This window comes from Chinchilla lanigera, unplaced genomic scaffold, assembly GCF_000276665.1.
Source record: "Chinchilla lanigera isolate Chin_1 unplaced genomic scaffold, ChiLan1.0 scaffold00005, whole genome shotgun sequence".
NCBI lineage: Eukaryota > Metazoa > Chordata > Mammalia > Rodentia > Chinchillidae > Chinchilla > Chinchilla lanigera.
In genome coordinates this window covers 18895010-18910312 of record NW_004955406.1, presented here as the reverse complement: position 1 = coordinate 18910312, position 15303 = coordinate 18895010, and the positions used below count along the sequence as shown (strand labels likewise).

The 15303-nt window shown below is 38.2% G+C and overlaps 1 protein-coding gene across 6 annotated transcripts in view; it reads right to left on the bottom strand.

The window, feature by feature from the left end:
* Window positions 1–15303, bottom strand: part of Tdrd5 (tudor domain containing 5) — a 66191-nt gene extending 50888 nt beyond the window's left edge. For 5 of the 6 annotated variants that reach the window (XR_001236523.1, XM_013521209.1, XM_013521211.1 and 2 more), the window contains exons 1-4: window positions 15031–15303; window positions 14334–14571; window positions 13328–13732; window positions 11789–11982 (exon numbers count right to left, since the gene is read on the bottom strand). Coding sequence is in view for 5 of the 6 variants with exons in the window: in XM_013521209.1 (XP_013376663.1) it covers window positions 11789–11982; window positions 13328–13732; window positions 14334–14565 (831 nt within the window). In the remaining variant the exon portion in view is untranslated. The remainder of the gene's footprint in view (window positions 1–11788; window positions 11983–13327; window positions 13733–14333; window positions 14572–15030) is intronic. The other variant, XM_013521222.1, reaches the window with a different exon arrangement.

Genomic DNA, 15303 nt, shown 5'->3' with positions numbered 1-15303 from the left:
CAAGTCACAACCTCCTCCCAAAAAGTTAAAGATATATCTAAATAATATTTAAAGGAGATATCTATATAAAAGAAAATTACTTCACCCAAATGGATAAAAAGACTGTGCTTAGAAAATGACACTGTAACATTTCATACCAAAAAACACATAGAGGGAAACTTCACAAAATACGACACTGGAATTTTTCAAGACAGGACTTACTGTAATAGGTTCTAGAATGTTCAATTACTCAACTCTGTACTAAAGACACTTTTTGTTACCAATTTTCCGCATTGTACAGAGAACAAAGATAAATATGATTAGTCTTATTGTCAGAAACTATGCAGACAGGAATAAAGTGGAATAACACATCTGAAGTGCTTCAAAAATGAAGACAATAGCCTTTTCATTTGCACAAAAGCTAAGCATATTGACGACTACTAACAGGATTTTCTCACAGAACATGTTAAAATTTTCCAGGGAGAACAAAAATTATACTAGAGGCAAATGTGTATAAAAAGACTAGAGAATATCAGAAATAGTAAGTGTAGGTAATTATTTTTATTTTAACATAAAAATATTTGAAGCAAAAGTAATATACAGATATACGTGAATTAAAATGTACTGCACAAATAATACAAAGGTTGAGCAGAGTAAATTTACTATTTTAAGATGCTTATACTACATATGAAATGGTATATTACAATCAACTGAGTAATATTATAGTCAATATTAAAAATTTATGTCAGCTAGGTATGGTGGCACACACCTATAATCCCAGTACTTGGGAGGCTGAGGTGGGAGGATCACCAAGAGTTGGAGGCCACACTGGGCTACACAGTGAGGTCAAGGCCAGCTTAGACTATATAGAGAGAGACTTTCAAAAAACCAAAAATCAAAAACTAAAACAGTTAATTGTAGGTTGCAAACGTAAGGCAGTTACCAAAAATACAAAAGGAAGAGGTATGATGACACTACAGAGATAAAGGGAATGATGATAAATAATCACTGGTGAGCCCTCCACTCACCAGTGTTTTAACAGTATGTCTATTTCAATATTGAACAAAATACCAGCTAATACAACAAAATAAGGAAATGAAAAGTACACAGATTGAGGAAGAAGAAATAAAATTGCCTTTCTTTATAGGTGGCAGAATCATGTATCTACGCAGATAACTTGAAAGAATAAACATTCCTTCTAGAACTAATAAGGAATTACACAAGGATACAAGGTTAATGAACAAAAAAACTCACTTATAGTGATAAATGCTGCAATTCACAGTGTGCGTGAAAATCCTAAATGTGTGTACAGGTAAAAAGAGATTCATAATACCCAAAGCAAAAACTAATTCAACTAAAAGGTAAAACAGACTTATTCACAATTATATTTGAGGGGCTTGGGATATAGCTCAGGGGCATAAGCACCTGCCTGGCAAGTGCAAGGTCCTGAGTTCGATTCCTGGTACCAAAAAAGAAAACAAACACAATTATATTTGAAGGTTTTAATATTCTCCCTCAGTAACTCATGCAAAAAGTAAAAAAATCAGCAAAAATACAGAAATCCTGACTATGACTAACTTGTGTGATATGAAATGCTCTACCCAAATACAAGAGATACATTTATTTTGAAGTGGATTATAAAACACCTACCCAGAAGAACACATTCTGAGCCATATAACAAATCTTACTAACTTTACAAGAAATGAATCTGTTTCCTGACCAAATTTGGAGTTAAATTAGAACGAAATCACAGAAAAATCTCTAAAACTCCCCAAGTACCTGGAAGTTAAGCAACATTAAATAACCCATGAGACAAAGAATTCACATGGGAAATTAGAGAATACTTTTAACTGAATGAAAATGAACATACATCAAAGTTTGTAGAGGTAATGTTTCAAAGAAATCCATAGCCTAATGTTTAGTAGAAAAGACAGATCAAAATAAGTTAACAAACTTCTCAGAAAAAGAGGAAATTAAACAGAAAGAAGTAAATAATAAAAATGGGCACTGAAATCAATGACACAGAAAATATGAAAATGCAATAAAACCAAAATCTGGTCCTTTTAAAAAATATACAAATGTACAAATATTGAGCAAGACATAGAATGCATGTTCAAAATGTATGACTTTTTAAATTTTAAAAACTGGATTACAGTGAAAGACATTGCCATCAATCCCCCTCAAAATACTCCCTTCTCATTTTAAACACACTTATTCCACCTTTCTTTCTGCTTTAAGAAGCAGTTCTCCAAGTTATCCTGTATTTGAGATATGATCAAAAATACAGAGAATGCTGCTGCTGAATGCCACCCAATGGAAAGGCAGGCCTGTAAAACCATTATAGTAGGTCCTCCTTTACCTTATTCACTGGATCTAGTACTGTGAAACTTCTGACTCTTCCCCAAAGTCAAAATGACCATGAAAGGTAAAAATTTCGAATTGACTCAGACACTGAGGTAGCCAGGACAGTGCAACCAAAGACACTCACAAAAGAGGACTTCCACAACTGCTTCAAAAAGTGGCAAGAATAAGGGGGTAAGTGTGTTCAAGGACATGGGGAGTATTCTGAGGGACATTAATAGCAATCTGTCTTTTATTGTCATGAATTTTTGAAAAATATTCACCTTGTAAATCACACCTCATATGAGACAGAATATCTCACATAACCTTAAAAATTAGTGATTATTACTGGGTGTGGTGGCACATGCCTATAATCCCAGCACTCGGGAGGCTGAGGCAGGAGGATTGCTGTGAGTTCGAGGCCAGCCAGCCTGGGCTACAAAGTGAGTTCAAGGCCAGCCTGATCTGCATCATGAAACCCCATCTCAAAAAAACAAAAAGTTAAAAATAAAAAGAGTGATTAAACAACTTTATTTCAATAAGTTTGACAACTTTGATACCTTGATGAAATAGCTCTTGAAAGACAAAATATAAAAGTTTATCCAAGTAAAAAAAAAAAAAGAAGTAAATTTTAACAACCCTGTATCTGTTCAAGAAACAATGTATAGTTTAGTATTTCCCCAAAAAAAATTCCAGGTCCAGTATTGTTTTAGTTAATTTTCTCTCATTGCTGAGACAAAATACCTGATGCCCAAAATTAAGGAAGGAAAGGTTTATTTAGCTTCAGTTTGTGGAGGTTTCAGTCCATACTTGGCTGGCTCCAAGGCAGAGTGGCACATGGCAGAGGGCAACAGTTCATGGCGTGGAAAAGAGCAAAGCAGCAAGAGCAAAAATGGAGGAGTGGTGGCAGGCAGCCTCTTTCCCTCCCTTACACTGTATGCAAACTATCCGCCCCAGGGCAGGTGTAGCACTCACATCCATATTCCAACATTGGACCAGGAATCAATCATAAATTCTAGAAGCCCACCCCATGACTGCATGAGGTTTTGGGGAGACATTCAGACACAAATCATAACAAATATGCTTCACTAATAAATTTTATGAAATATTTAAGATGAATCAATACCCCATAGACCCACCCCTAGCCAGCATCATAGCCTATGAGGGACCTGTGCCAGGGCCCAGAGGACTCGAAAACCACCCACTGTAGGGACAGTGTGAGGGGCATGGGCAGGGTAGCTGATGGTTATAAAATTATCACATGCTTACTGTGCACTATGTGCTTGAGGAAGTTCATTTACTGTGTGTTCCTAGACCAACGACCCTTTCCTGACCCTAGAAACAAAGGTTAAAACCCTGAGTAGCCTATATCACACCAGTCAGCAAAATAGTTATTTTTGGAAAACAGCTTATCCCATGGGTATCCACACACATCATTCCCACACACACACACACACACACACAGAGTAACCTGTTCAGGTTTCCGCCCCCCCCCCCTTGTAATGTGTTCTACTGCAAAGTAGCTTTTTCCTGCATTTGCCACCATAAACTTTTGCTTTGCATCACTTTCAATTCTGATTTCCTCATTCTCTGCCAATCCTGACTTTCCTATTTTCCTTTGGCACCTTGGCTCTGAGCAGTCTTGCCCTACTTCTTCATTGTTTGCTGGAGGGCAAGGACACAGAGAATTGAAGGTTTGTCTCATGGGAGATCCCCAGCTCCCCAGACCCCGGCTGGACTCTCCAACACCTTGCCCCTAGCCAATGCCTCTCCCGCCAGGCCCTGCAGTGGAGCTGGAAGGACTTAGGAACTGATTCCCTATCTCCAATCCCTGAGTTTGCCACAGCACAAAGCAAAAGAGTTGACAACCAACAGACCAACAACCAACCAACCTGACTGAAGAAGAGCCAAACACCTAGGAGGAGTGTCTGGCTTCAGGACTGAAGTGACACCAATCCACAGAGACTGGGTAAGTGACACCTTGGGGGATAGGTTTGGAGAGGGTAAGAGCTAAATAGGTATCTCCTGGGATCCCCCGACTCAGACTGGGAAGATCACAGGGTCTACAGTCTGATGTGGGAGGCCAGGTTCAGTGGGAGTCATTGTCAGACGGGGTGGTCCTAAAGAAGGCGACATTTAACCGAGTGGTAGGTTTGAGCTCTGGCCCTGCTGCCAACATCCAGCAGAAATCGGTGCTTTCCCTCAAGAGGAACTGCCCTAAGACGCCCCATGGGCCATGCCCTGGATGCAAAGGAGACCACTGGAGATCAGTCTGCCCTCTGACGTGGAGGCCCCAGAGCTCAGACCCATGCTACCAGTTAGTCCAACAGGAATGAGAGGGCTTGGGGCATGGTCTGCCTTCTCCCACTGGCCGGACCGTCATCTCCATCGAGGAGCCCTGGGTAATCATGACTATGGAGGAACAAGAAAACAGCCTGTTGCTAGACACAGGTGCAAGTCTCTCGGTCCTTCTTTTCAATCCTGGCCTTCCTTCCAGCCATCATACCTCAGTGAAAGGAGTCACTGGTGAGGAGGTAATATGCTATTTTTGACAACCCTTAGGCTTAATAGGTCCCTCTTGCATATCTCTGTCTTCCTGAGAAACCACTCTGAAGATACCACCACGTATTACAGCAGCCATTGATATTTTCCTACTAATCTATCCATAACTGTGTAAAGTTTGTAATGTTCCTATCCTATTTCATAAATGGATGTATGTTTATTATTATGTGTTTCCTACAACAACCATTGAGAAGAGTTAATGATTTTTCAGTAGGTCACTCATGTATAGCTCTATTTATTTTCTTTAGAAGCCACTTGGAAGATACCAAAGTATAGTACAACAACTCTTGATAATCTCCTACCTCTTTTGTCTGTAACTCACTATTATTTGTCTATTTGTTTTCCTGAGAAACTATTTTGTAGACAATAATATGTAAAATGATAACCATTGATAATTTCCTACCATTTTGTCTGTAATTTGCTAAGTCCCCCCTATTATTATGTTATCCTTCTTTTATTCTTTAAAATAAAAAAAAAAAAAGAAATCGGTGCTTTCAATTAGTATAGGTAAATATAAGGGACCCTAGCTGTCTTCACTAAAATCAGAGTACTCTTTGTTTTGGGAAAGAGCTGTTTGCAAGTGATTGCTAGGGTTTCAATATCCAGTTGACCTTTGATGCCACTGTTGTCACTGAATTTACTCTACCACAGACAAGGTAATATAATAATGGCTAGCAATTGGTTTTCTCTCTTCGCCAATACCTGGATTGCTGGGGAGGGGATGTCATAAACAACACTGGTTTTCTCTGAAGAACACGCCAAAGAATTTGCTAATCTCAGCACAAAAAACAAACAATCCAGAAACATGAAAAGAAAAGCCAATGAAACGCCTCCAAAAACTCTCAAATACCCCAAAATTGGGATAGGGGGCAATGAGAGGGAGGAAATCATATGCTACACAATAGATAGGTCTGAAAGGGTACCAATGAAGGTAAAACAGTTCTATAAGGTACGTGGTGAATTTAAAGAAGATATTACTAGCTACATAATGACCACAATGAAACAAATGATCAAGTCTAGAGAAGATATTAATAAACGGCTAGTGGAGTTAAAGAGACACAAAACATGAATGCCCAGCAGAGAAAACAATGGGAGCCCATATGAAAGTTCTAAACAGAAATATAGGAGATTAAAAACATGACTGAAAATATGGGTAGCAGAAGCAACCAGTTTATGAAGAGCTGATATGTGTAACATCATGTTTTCAAGTTGTATCCATTACTTACAAATGTCTCAAATTTAATCTTCCTTTATGACAGATGGTACTCCACTGTGTGTAGATACCACATTTTCCTTATCCATTTATCTGACAATGGACATACAAACTCTTTCCAAGATCTAGTGTTATGAATTGTGCTGCTATAAACATGAGTGTGCATGTGTCCTTGTAATATGATGATTTTAACGTTTTTGGGGAGAGACACGTAGGGGCATAGCTCGGTCAAATGTAATTTCTAATTCTGCCCTGATTTTCAGTGATTATTCTAGTTTACATTCCCACCAACAATTTCCTTTTTCCCTACCTCCTCAACAGCATTTGTTATTATCAGATTCTTTTTTTGGTAACAGCCACTCTTCCTGGGGTAAGATGGTACTTCAGTGTATTTTTAATTTGTTATGTTTCTGCTAGCCAGCTGTTTATTGGCCATTTGAGAAGTGTCTATTCATTTCAGTTGCCTATTTTTTGACTGGGTCTTTATTTTGGGGCCTGATTTTTTTTTAGTTGTTTATATATTCTTGATGTTAGTCCTCTGTCCATGGAATAGCTGGCAATTTTTCTCCATTCTACAGATTGTCTCTTCATTCTGTTGGTTGCTGCTTTTGGTGTGCTGAAACTTTTTAATTTGCTGAGGAATCTCCAAACTGATTTCCACAGTGGTTTCACCAGTCTGCATTCCTGCCAGCAGTAGAGAATAGTTCCTATTTCTCCACAGCCTTGCCAGCATTTGTTATTGGTTGATTTCTTAATGATAGCCATTCTTACTGGGGTGAGACAACATCTCAGTGTTGTTTTAATTTGCATTTCTCGAATGACTAATGATGTTGAAGATTACATTACTCTGATAAAAGAGGTTAAAGAAGATTTCAGAAAATTGAAAGGTATTCCTTGCTCATGGATAGGAAGAACCAACATTGTGAAAATGGCAATACTCCCAAAACTGTTACACAGATTTAAAGCAATCCTGATCAAAATACCATTAAAATACCATTAGTATACCTCAAAGATTTAGAGAAAACATTCCTAAAATTCATCTGGAACCAGAAAAAGACCTAGAATAGCAAAGGCAATCCTGGGCAACAAAGGCAAGGCAGGAGGCATCACAATCGCTTGTGAAATGAATCTGAAATTATACTACAAAGCTATTGTGATAAAAATCAGCATGGTACAGGCAAAAAAAGAGACCCAAGGATCAATAGAACAGACTGGAAGATGAACACACAGCTATAAACACACTCAGCCACCTTATCTTTGACAAAGGGGCCAAACCTGTTCACTGGAATAGACAGCCTCTTTAATAAATGGTGCTAGGAAAACTGCCGAGGACTAAAACCAGACCCATGTCTATCACCATGCACTAAACTAAAGTCAAAATGGGTCAAGTATCTAAATATTAAAATAGAAACACTAAATCTACTGGAAAAGAAAATAGGCAGAAATTTTGAAGACATAGGGCTAAGTAGAGAGTCCATGAACAAAAACTACACTGCACAGGAAATACTTCAAAGAATCAACAACTGGGACCTCATCTTACTGAAAAGTTTTTGCACATGAAAAGAAATCACCAACATAGTGAAAAGAAACCCCACAGAATGGGAAAAAATTTTAGCTGACTGTCCCTCAGACAAAGGACTTCTATCTAGAACATGTAAAGAATTAAAAAAATCAGCCCCCCCCCAATTCAAAGACTCAAAACAAAAATGGGCATCTGAGATGAATACACACTTCTCAGAGGAAGAAATACAAACAGAAAACAAAAATATGAAAAACTGTCAGCATCACTGGTCATTTGAGAAATACTAATTAAAACAACACTAAGATTCCATCTCACCCCAGAAAGAATGGTTATCATCAAAAAAATTAACCAATAACAAATGCTGGAGAGGCTGGGGGGGGGAACCCTTCTCCACTGTTGGTGGCAGTGTAGACTGGTGAAACCACTGTGGAAATCCGTGTGGAGATTCCTCAAAAAACTAGGATTAGAAGTCCCATTCAATCTAGCTGCTCCCCTTCTGTGTATTTTCCCAGAAGAATGGAAAACATCATACCACAGTGATATACGTGTACCCTTGTTTATAGCAGCACAATTTGTAATAGCTGAATCTTGGAAACAACCCAAATGCCCATCAACTGAGAAATGGATAAAAAAGATGTGTTATTGTTATACAATGGAGTATTACTAAACTATAAAGAAAGATAAACTTGAAGCTTTTATAGGTACGTGGATGCAACTAGAGACCATACTCATAAGAGAAATGAATCAGACTCACATGTGTAAACATCACATTGTCTCCCTAATGTAAGAAACTGAAAGAGTATAAAATCCAAAATGTACAACAGATATTGTGAGAGGAAAGAAACTGCTTAAAAGGAAATAACCATTGGGATGAGGGAAAGGAGTGAAAAAGGAAGGGAAAAAAGCACACATATATGCACATATACACACAAGATAGCTAAGATAATTGTACTACTAATTTCTATTAGTTTACTGAAAGGAACAGTGCTTACATTGTTTGATCAATTTTACATGCCTATGTATGGTAATCTGAGCAACTACTCTGAACAAAATGCAATAACAAATACTGTTAATTTCCTATCATTTTGTTTTGAATTCTGTATCATTTTTATTGTTTTTTAAAAATTCTCTTAAAAAAAGAAAATACCACTTATAATAGTAAATGGGCAAGTGAAAAGAATAGACTCTTCTCAGAAATAGTAGTACAACAATTGGCCAATATATGAAAACATGTCCAACATCTGTGACCATTAGAGAAATGCAAATTAAAATAAAATTTCATTTTACACCAGAAAGAATGGCAATACACAAGAAGTCAAAGAATAACAAATGCTGGCATGACTGCAGTGAAAAAGGAACCCTTCTACATTGCTGGTGGGAATGTAAACTAGTACAACTATTACAGAAATCAGTATGGAGATTTCTCAAAGAACTAAAATTAGAAATTCCATTTGACCCAGCTATTCCTTCTAGGTATCTTTGTAAAACAGCTAAAGACATCATATTATACCAATACATGCATACCAATATTTATAGCAGCACAATTATTAAATCTAAATCCTGGAAACAGCTTATATCCTATCAACAGACAAACGGATAAGGAAATATGGTATCTATACATAATGGAATACTACTTGGGTATAAAGAAGGAAAACTTTGAGACAAAGTTTTGTGTAAGAAAATACATGCATCTGAAAAATATATTGAGTGAAATAAATCAGACAAGCTTAGATACCATATGGTACCTCTCATTTGAGTAAGGCAAAATGCAAACAAAGAGAAAAAGGATGGATAGAAGTAGACAAGGGGATAGATCTCTTGCAAATGGGAAGGTGTCCATAATACCAAAGGCAAGGGAAGAGCATTAGGGGAAGGAAGATTTATGCTAGACCATGTACAAGTATCAAATACCCACAGTAAATGTAAACATTGTATGTCATAAACTGAGCTAAAAATAGTAACAATGAAAATGAAGAAATGGGGTTTACAGAGGGAAGGAGGTAGGTGGGTTGGAAGAGGATTAAAAAAAGGGGAAAATATGTGTTATGCATATGTACCTATTTCCCAAGATCAACGTAAACTTCATGTACTGTAAACATGCATCAATAAAATAAAAATTAAAAAAGAAAGATGTAAGGAATAAATTCAATATATGCAAGTGTTATGCAAGCTATAAAACACTGCTGAATTTAAAATCCTAAATAACAGAAAATATATACCATGCTCTTGAATTAGCTGATTTCAGTATTATAAAGACGTGATCCCTGCAAAATTTGTCGATATATCCAATGCAATTCTAATCAAAATTATAGTAATTTTTGGTAAGAACTATCTGATTTATATCAAATTAAATGTATACAGAAATGCAAAAATCTAGAACAGCCAAAGCAATTTTGAAGAATAAAATCACTGGATTCAACTGCATAATTTCAAAGTATTATAAAGCTGTAGAAATTAAGACAGTGTGGTATTGGCAAAATGACAGACATGTAGATATAGGGACTAGAATAAAGTCTCAAATAGAGTCACATATTTATTTGGTCAACAGATTTGACAGAAGAGCCTAATGAAACCAGGAGTGGTGGCACATGCCTGTAATCCCAACAGTGCGGGAAGCTGAGGAAGGAGCTCACAAACACAAGCCCAGTCTGAACAATTTGGCAAGATCCTGTCTCAAAAAATTTTAGAAAAGGTTTGGGATGTAGCTCAATGTGAAGGGCCTGAGTTCAATGCCCAGTACCCAAAGCAGAAAAAGCACTCAATAGGGAGAAGAGTGTCTTTTCAACAAATAGTGCTGGAACAACTGGTTGTCCATATGTAGAAAACTTTGATTCTTACCTGGTAAGTAACATTAACACAAATACTAGTACAAATACTAACTTGAAGTGGTAATAAATCTAAACAAAAAAATGAAACCATAATATTTTTTTAAAAAGACGTAGGAGAAAGCTGTTGTGACTTGGATTCAGCAAAGATTAGGTAGGCAAGAACCATAAGCTAAAAATATGAATTAGGCTTCACCAAAACTAAAGACTTCTGCTCCATAAAAATTAGTAAAAAGAGTCAAACCACAGACCAAGGAAACATTTGCAAAACATGTCCCTGATAAGAGACAACACGAATGTTAAAGATGGAGAGCTACTAGAACTCTCATGCATGTCTCATGAGAAAGTAATCATTCAGCCAGATTGGAAATTCATTATAAACATGTAATTTCTATGAGACCTGGTAAGGAGCTCCTAATTATTTACCCAAGACTATGTCCATACAAGTGTGTGCAAATGTTTAGAGCTTTCATTAGTAATGGCCCCAAACAGAAAAAGGCAAATATACTAACAAATAACAAATTGAGGGATATCAATATGAAATATTTCTGAATGAGAAAAAAGGAACAATTTACAACCTAGATGAATCTCAGAAGCATTCTGCTAAGTTAAAGCCAGAAAAAGATCAATACTGTTCAATTCCACTTATATGGAAAATCAAAAATACAGAAAGCAGTAGTAACTGTGGCTGCAGCTGGCAAGAGATGATAAACTGTTAGGAAGGAGCCGCTTGAAGATGATGGAAATGTTCTTCATTTCAACATTGATTACATGACTAACTTCATCAAAATTTAAAATGTATTTCTCAAGTGCATAAATTTTACTATATTTAAGTTATGGTACCAAAGCTAATTTTTTCAGTTACAGAAATAAGACACTTTTATGTCTTGAATTTAATGTTTGTGTGTTTATTCCAAGCTTTAATTAAATTCCTGTCAGGCAAAATTTAATCAGGACTTTATCAGTTAGTTATATTCCACTAGTTTTTATACAAAGTCCTTGAGGATCATAGTCACAGAAAAATACCAGGATTGTGGTGCTCAGGATCACCCATTCAGGTGAACATATTCATGAAGTAACCGGTAAATATGCTGCTCTCACTTTGGTGAGAACATGGAACTCAAGAAACATTTTTAGGAATCATCTGTAGAAAATGATAAAAGCCAGAGTTGACAACACTGCATTCTTTTCTCACTCACCTCTCACTTCTTACTAATCAACAGAACCACAGAAAATGCTTAGGCAAATTTTTAAAGGTTCAGCTTTTCCATCAGATAAGTAATAATACCAACCACTGAACATATTTTTGGTATACTGTAATTTTATACCTAAACCCAAATATCTCACCTGGTTTAGTTTTTCAGTGCGATTCAGCCTTGAAGTCTTCCCTGTACTGAATGTGGAAGTATTCTCCATGTTCACTATTCGCTTTGGTAGTTCCATGTTTGAAATGGGTTGTGGAAAACATGGCTTTGTAACCGGGCAGCCTGTAGAATATGACCCTCGTTGTTTCATTCTAAATGGCTGGGTGAAAATTTTACCTTTTGTGAATAATAAAAGAAGAAAAATTGTCACTACCATTTTCTAGCTTATTTTTTGGTGATTACACTCAGAGACTACTGAGAATTAACTACCCTCAACTCAGAAGTAAAAATTAAAGGAAGCTTATGTTTTTATAGTAAGTCAATAAAACTTACATACTATAGAAGTGATTGGTCATTCATAGAAGAAAAACACAAGACATAAGTATTTTACCAAAAAGGTTGGGGCTATCTAAACTTCCACTTAAGGTCACCTGAATATAATTACAGAAAGGCAGGATTTCATAGGTAAAAGCCTAAAAAGCTGTAACTCATTTAGAATACCAAAAAATCTCCAGCTGAGGAATGTGACTACAAATATGCTTATCAAAATGGATAATCACCTAGTAGTACGGAAAGAGGGAGAGGTAAAACGACATAATAAAAGATATTACCCTACCTAGAGTTTAAGTGTTTTTCTTTTAGATCTGTGGGTGGGAGGGAGGAATATCACTGGGTAAGTGCACTGTTTCCAATAAAAGATGTATCATTGGAAAACACCATGGCCTAGCTCTTTCTTTACCCTAAAACTAAGTACCAAATTTACCAATTAATTCCAAGAGATCTTGGAAAAGGGAGGTTATGGATGAAGAATATATAAGCAAGCCAATCACCGGGAAAGAGTATCTCCCTCCACTATTTAAGTTGGCAAACATCTTTACACAACTCCACAAGTTGAATAGCATGATTTATTAGTTTCTCTAAGTCTGAGTACCTCAATTATACTGATAAGGTTGAAGGCTAGACCTGAAACACTCAGTAGCTTCCAGAGCTTTCTCTGACACATTACATTTTTGTTTTCTCTTCAAACTACACTGCCCATCAGTTTAAATACTGCTTTGTAATCTTTTGACACATTCTCATAATTCACCTCGATTAATTTAAACATGGACTTTGAAGAAAAACAAAAAATCACTGAAATAGGGATAAAATGCTCCAAAACAAGACTGCCCTTCTGCTCAGTGCATAAACTATATACTATCTCAGGAGAAAGACAATCACCCTCATCCTGGGCCTTTAGCTATCACTTATTATGAGCTTAGTGGATGCCAAACTCTTTATAGGCTTCCTTACAGCTCATGTGAGATCCTCAGCACAATTCCACTACATCTCTGTTTCAGAGATGAGGAAACTAATGCTTAGACAGTGCAGGTAATTTGACTGATATCACTCAACTTGCACGTGGTAGAGCCAGGTTTCAACTGTAACAAACCCATGAAGCTTAGCCATTACCTACCTCTACAAAGTAATGACTTTTCCAATATTTGCTCATCCACAATACAATTATTAACGCCAACATGCTTACCTGCTGGCCATCTTCTATGCCTCTCCTCTGATACACTCTTCTTCAGCATCAATAAAGAACCTGCTCTGGTCTGTTCTACAGAAATAACATCTGAAGCTGCATTCAGCACTTCAAACATAGAGAGGAATCCATACTGCATATATTGAAATGACCGTCCAAATCGCTTGGCAAATGCCTTCTCAAAATCAGAAAGAAGAACAGGAGACAATGCCAAGAGGTCTTTCAACTCACTCTTCACAACAGCAGGAAGAATAGGGGGCACCCTTCCTCGGTAAGGCACTCGGTGAGAACTTGTCCCAGAGCAAATACTGGCCCTTCCCTTCTGCATGGAGTTTTGAACCTTATGGCTACTCCTCTGCTTTGCGACTAAACTTGCTATTCCTTTGGTGGATTCATCTGGAATGGCTAAAGAGAGTGAGAGGGAAAAATCACATTTAGATGAAAAAATTACTCCCTTTATCTTTTGTAACTATGCTTACATAGACAATTCTTAATTCTCCAAAGAGCTGTTTATCTATGTTGAATGATAAACGTAATGCCTTTGGTTGCTCCATTTTCTACATTCTGGGCAACAACCTGCTAGCTCCTCTACCGGAAAATGAAAGAACCCAATGGTTGACATCACTGATAATTACTGTAGCTCCTGAAAGACTTGAAATTCTTGGGATGAGCAACAAACTACAATGATTTGTGTATGTGTAAGCGCAGCTTGCATTCATGTACATTTTATGGAATTTGAAACAAGTTTTCATAGTTTAAAACTCCTATTGTTATTCTCTGAAATTAAGGTGCAATAATCTGAAATCATGAACATTCAGTTTTTATGAATACAGTTTTTCCTGTGATGCTGACAGCCTACATCATCAAAGACCGTGTGATTCCACCCACCCCTCAAGTTAAAATTCACTGCCTAGGAGGCAGAATCACTGAGGAACTAAAAGAATTCTTCACTAAGTGATTATCTTTAATTACAAAGTTCAAAGGCCTTTAAAAATCTTAAACCTACCTTTCAATATTAAGGTACCATCCCCACTGGGGCAGACACAAACCACATCAGGCATGTCCAACACCAGCTCCATAGTGGAGCGGTAGCCGAGGATTCGGAGTGGCAGACGGTTGCCAACCATCAAAAGGTACTCCTTTTCCAACTGCTGTGGGGTCAAACCGTCTTTAGTGGAAATAAGAAGTGACCTTATTTCTTTCCTCAGACAGTCCTGGATACGCTCTTGTTCGGACATTGTACCCTACAGAATTTAAGACAAACACTGCCAGTGAGGAAAAGCAGGCAAACCCGTGAAATTAAAACGAGCTGTGGTAAACATAAACAACTAAAATGAGAGCTTTAAAACTGATAAAGCAGAAGCAATACTGTGAAGGTGCTCTGGGATTTATGCATCCCACCCCCCCCAAACACACACGCACGCGCATGCGCACACACACACACTGGTCAAAACCCAAATCTCAGCCTGTGTTGAGGACCCGACTTGGGCCTCAAGAAATCACTGCTCCTGGCCAGCGTGGGAAACCCGGCTGGGCTCGTTTTATTAGTTGGGAGACACGGTAACTCGGTGTCTTTGGGAGGGACGATATCCGCTGCAAGCTTTATCAAACAGACTCTCTCCAGGACTCTGGGAATCACAGCCCCAAGACAGGAGCTCCCGCCAGTATCCAGAACCATCCGGAAGGCTCCAGCCTGCTCTTACCTCGAGTCAACCACCTCCTTCGCCGCCCGCCCGCGCAGCCCGGATGGAGGGGCCTCCCCGCCCCCACGTCCTCACAGTCTCCCTGGGGAGCTGTCCTTCCACCGCCCCGAGCTCGGGGGAGAAAGAAGGCGGGAGGCCTGCGGTCGGAGCGCCCCTCAACAGCCGGTACTGCCTGAAGGCCCTGCCCCGGCCGCGCCTTTCCGTTGCCCGCGAAGAGCCTGAGCCTCGGACTGGGCCGCGGAGCCGCACGCCGGCCTGGGCGAGCGCGCGCAT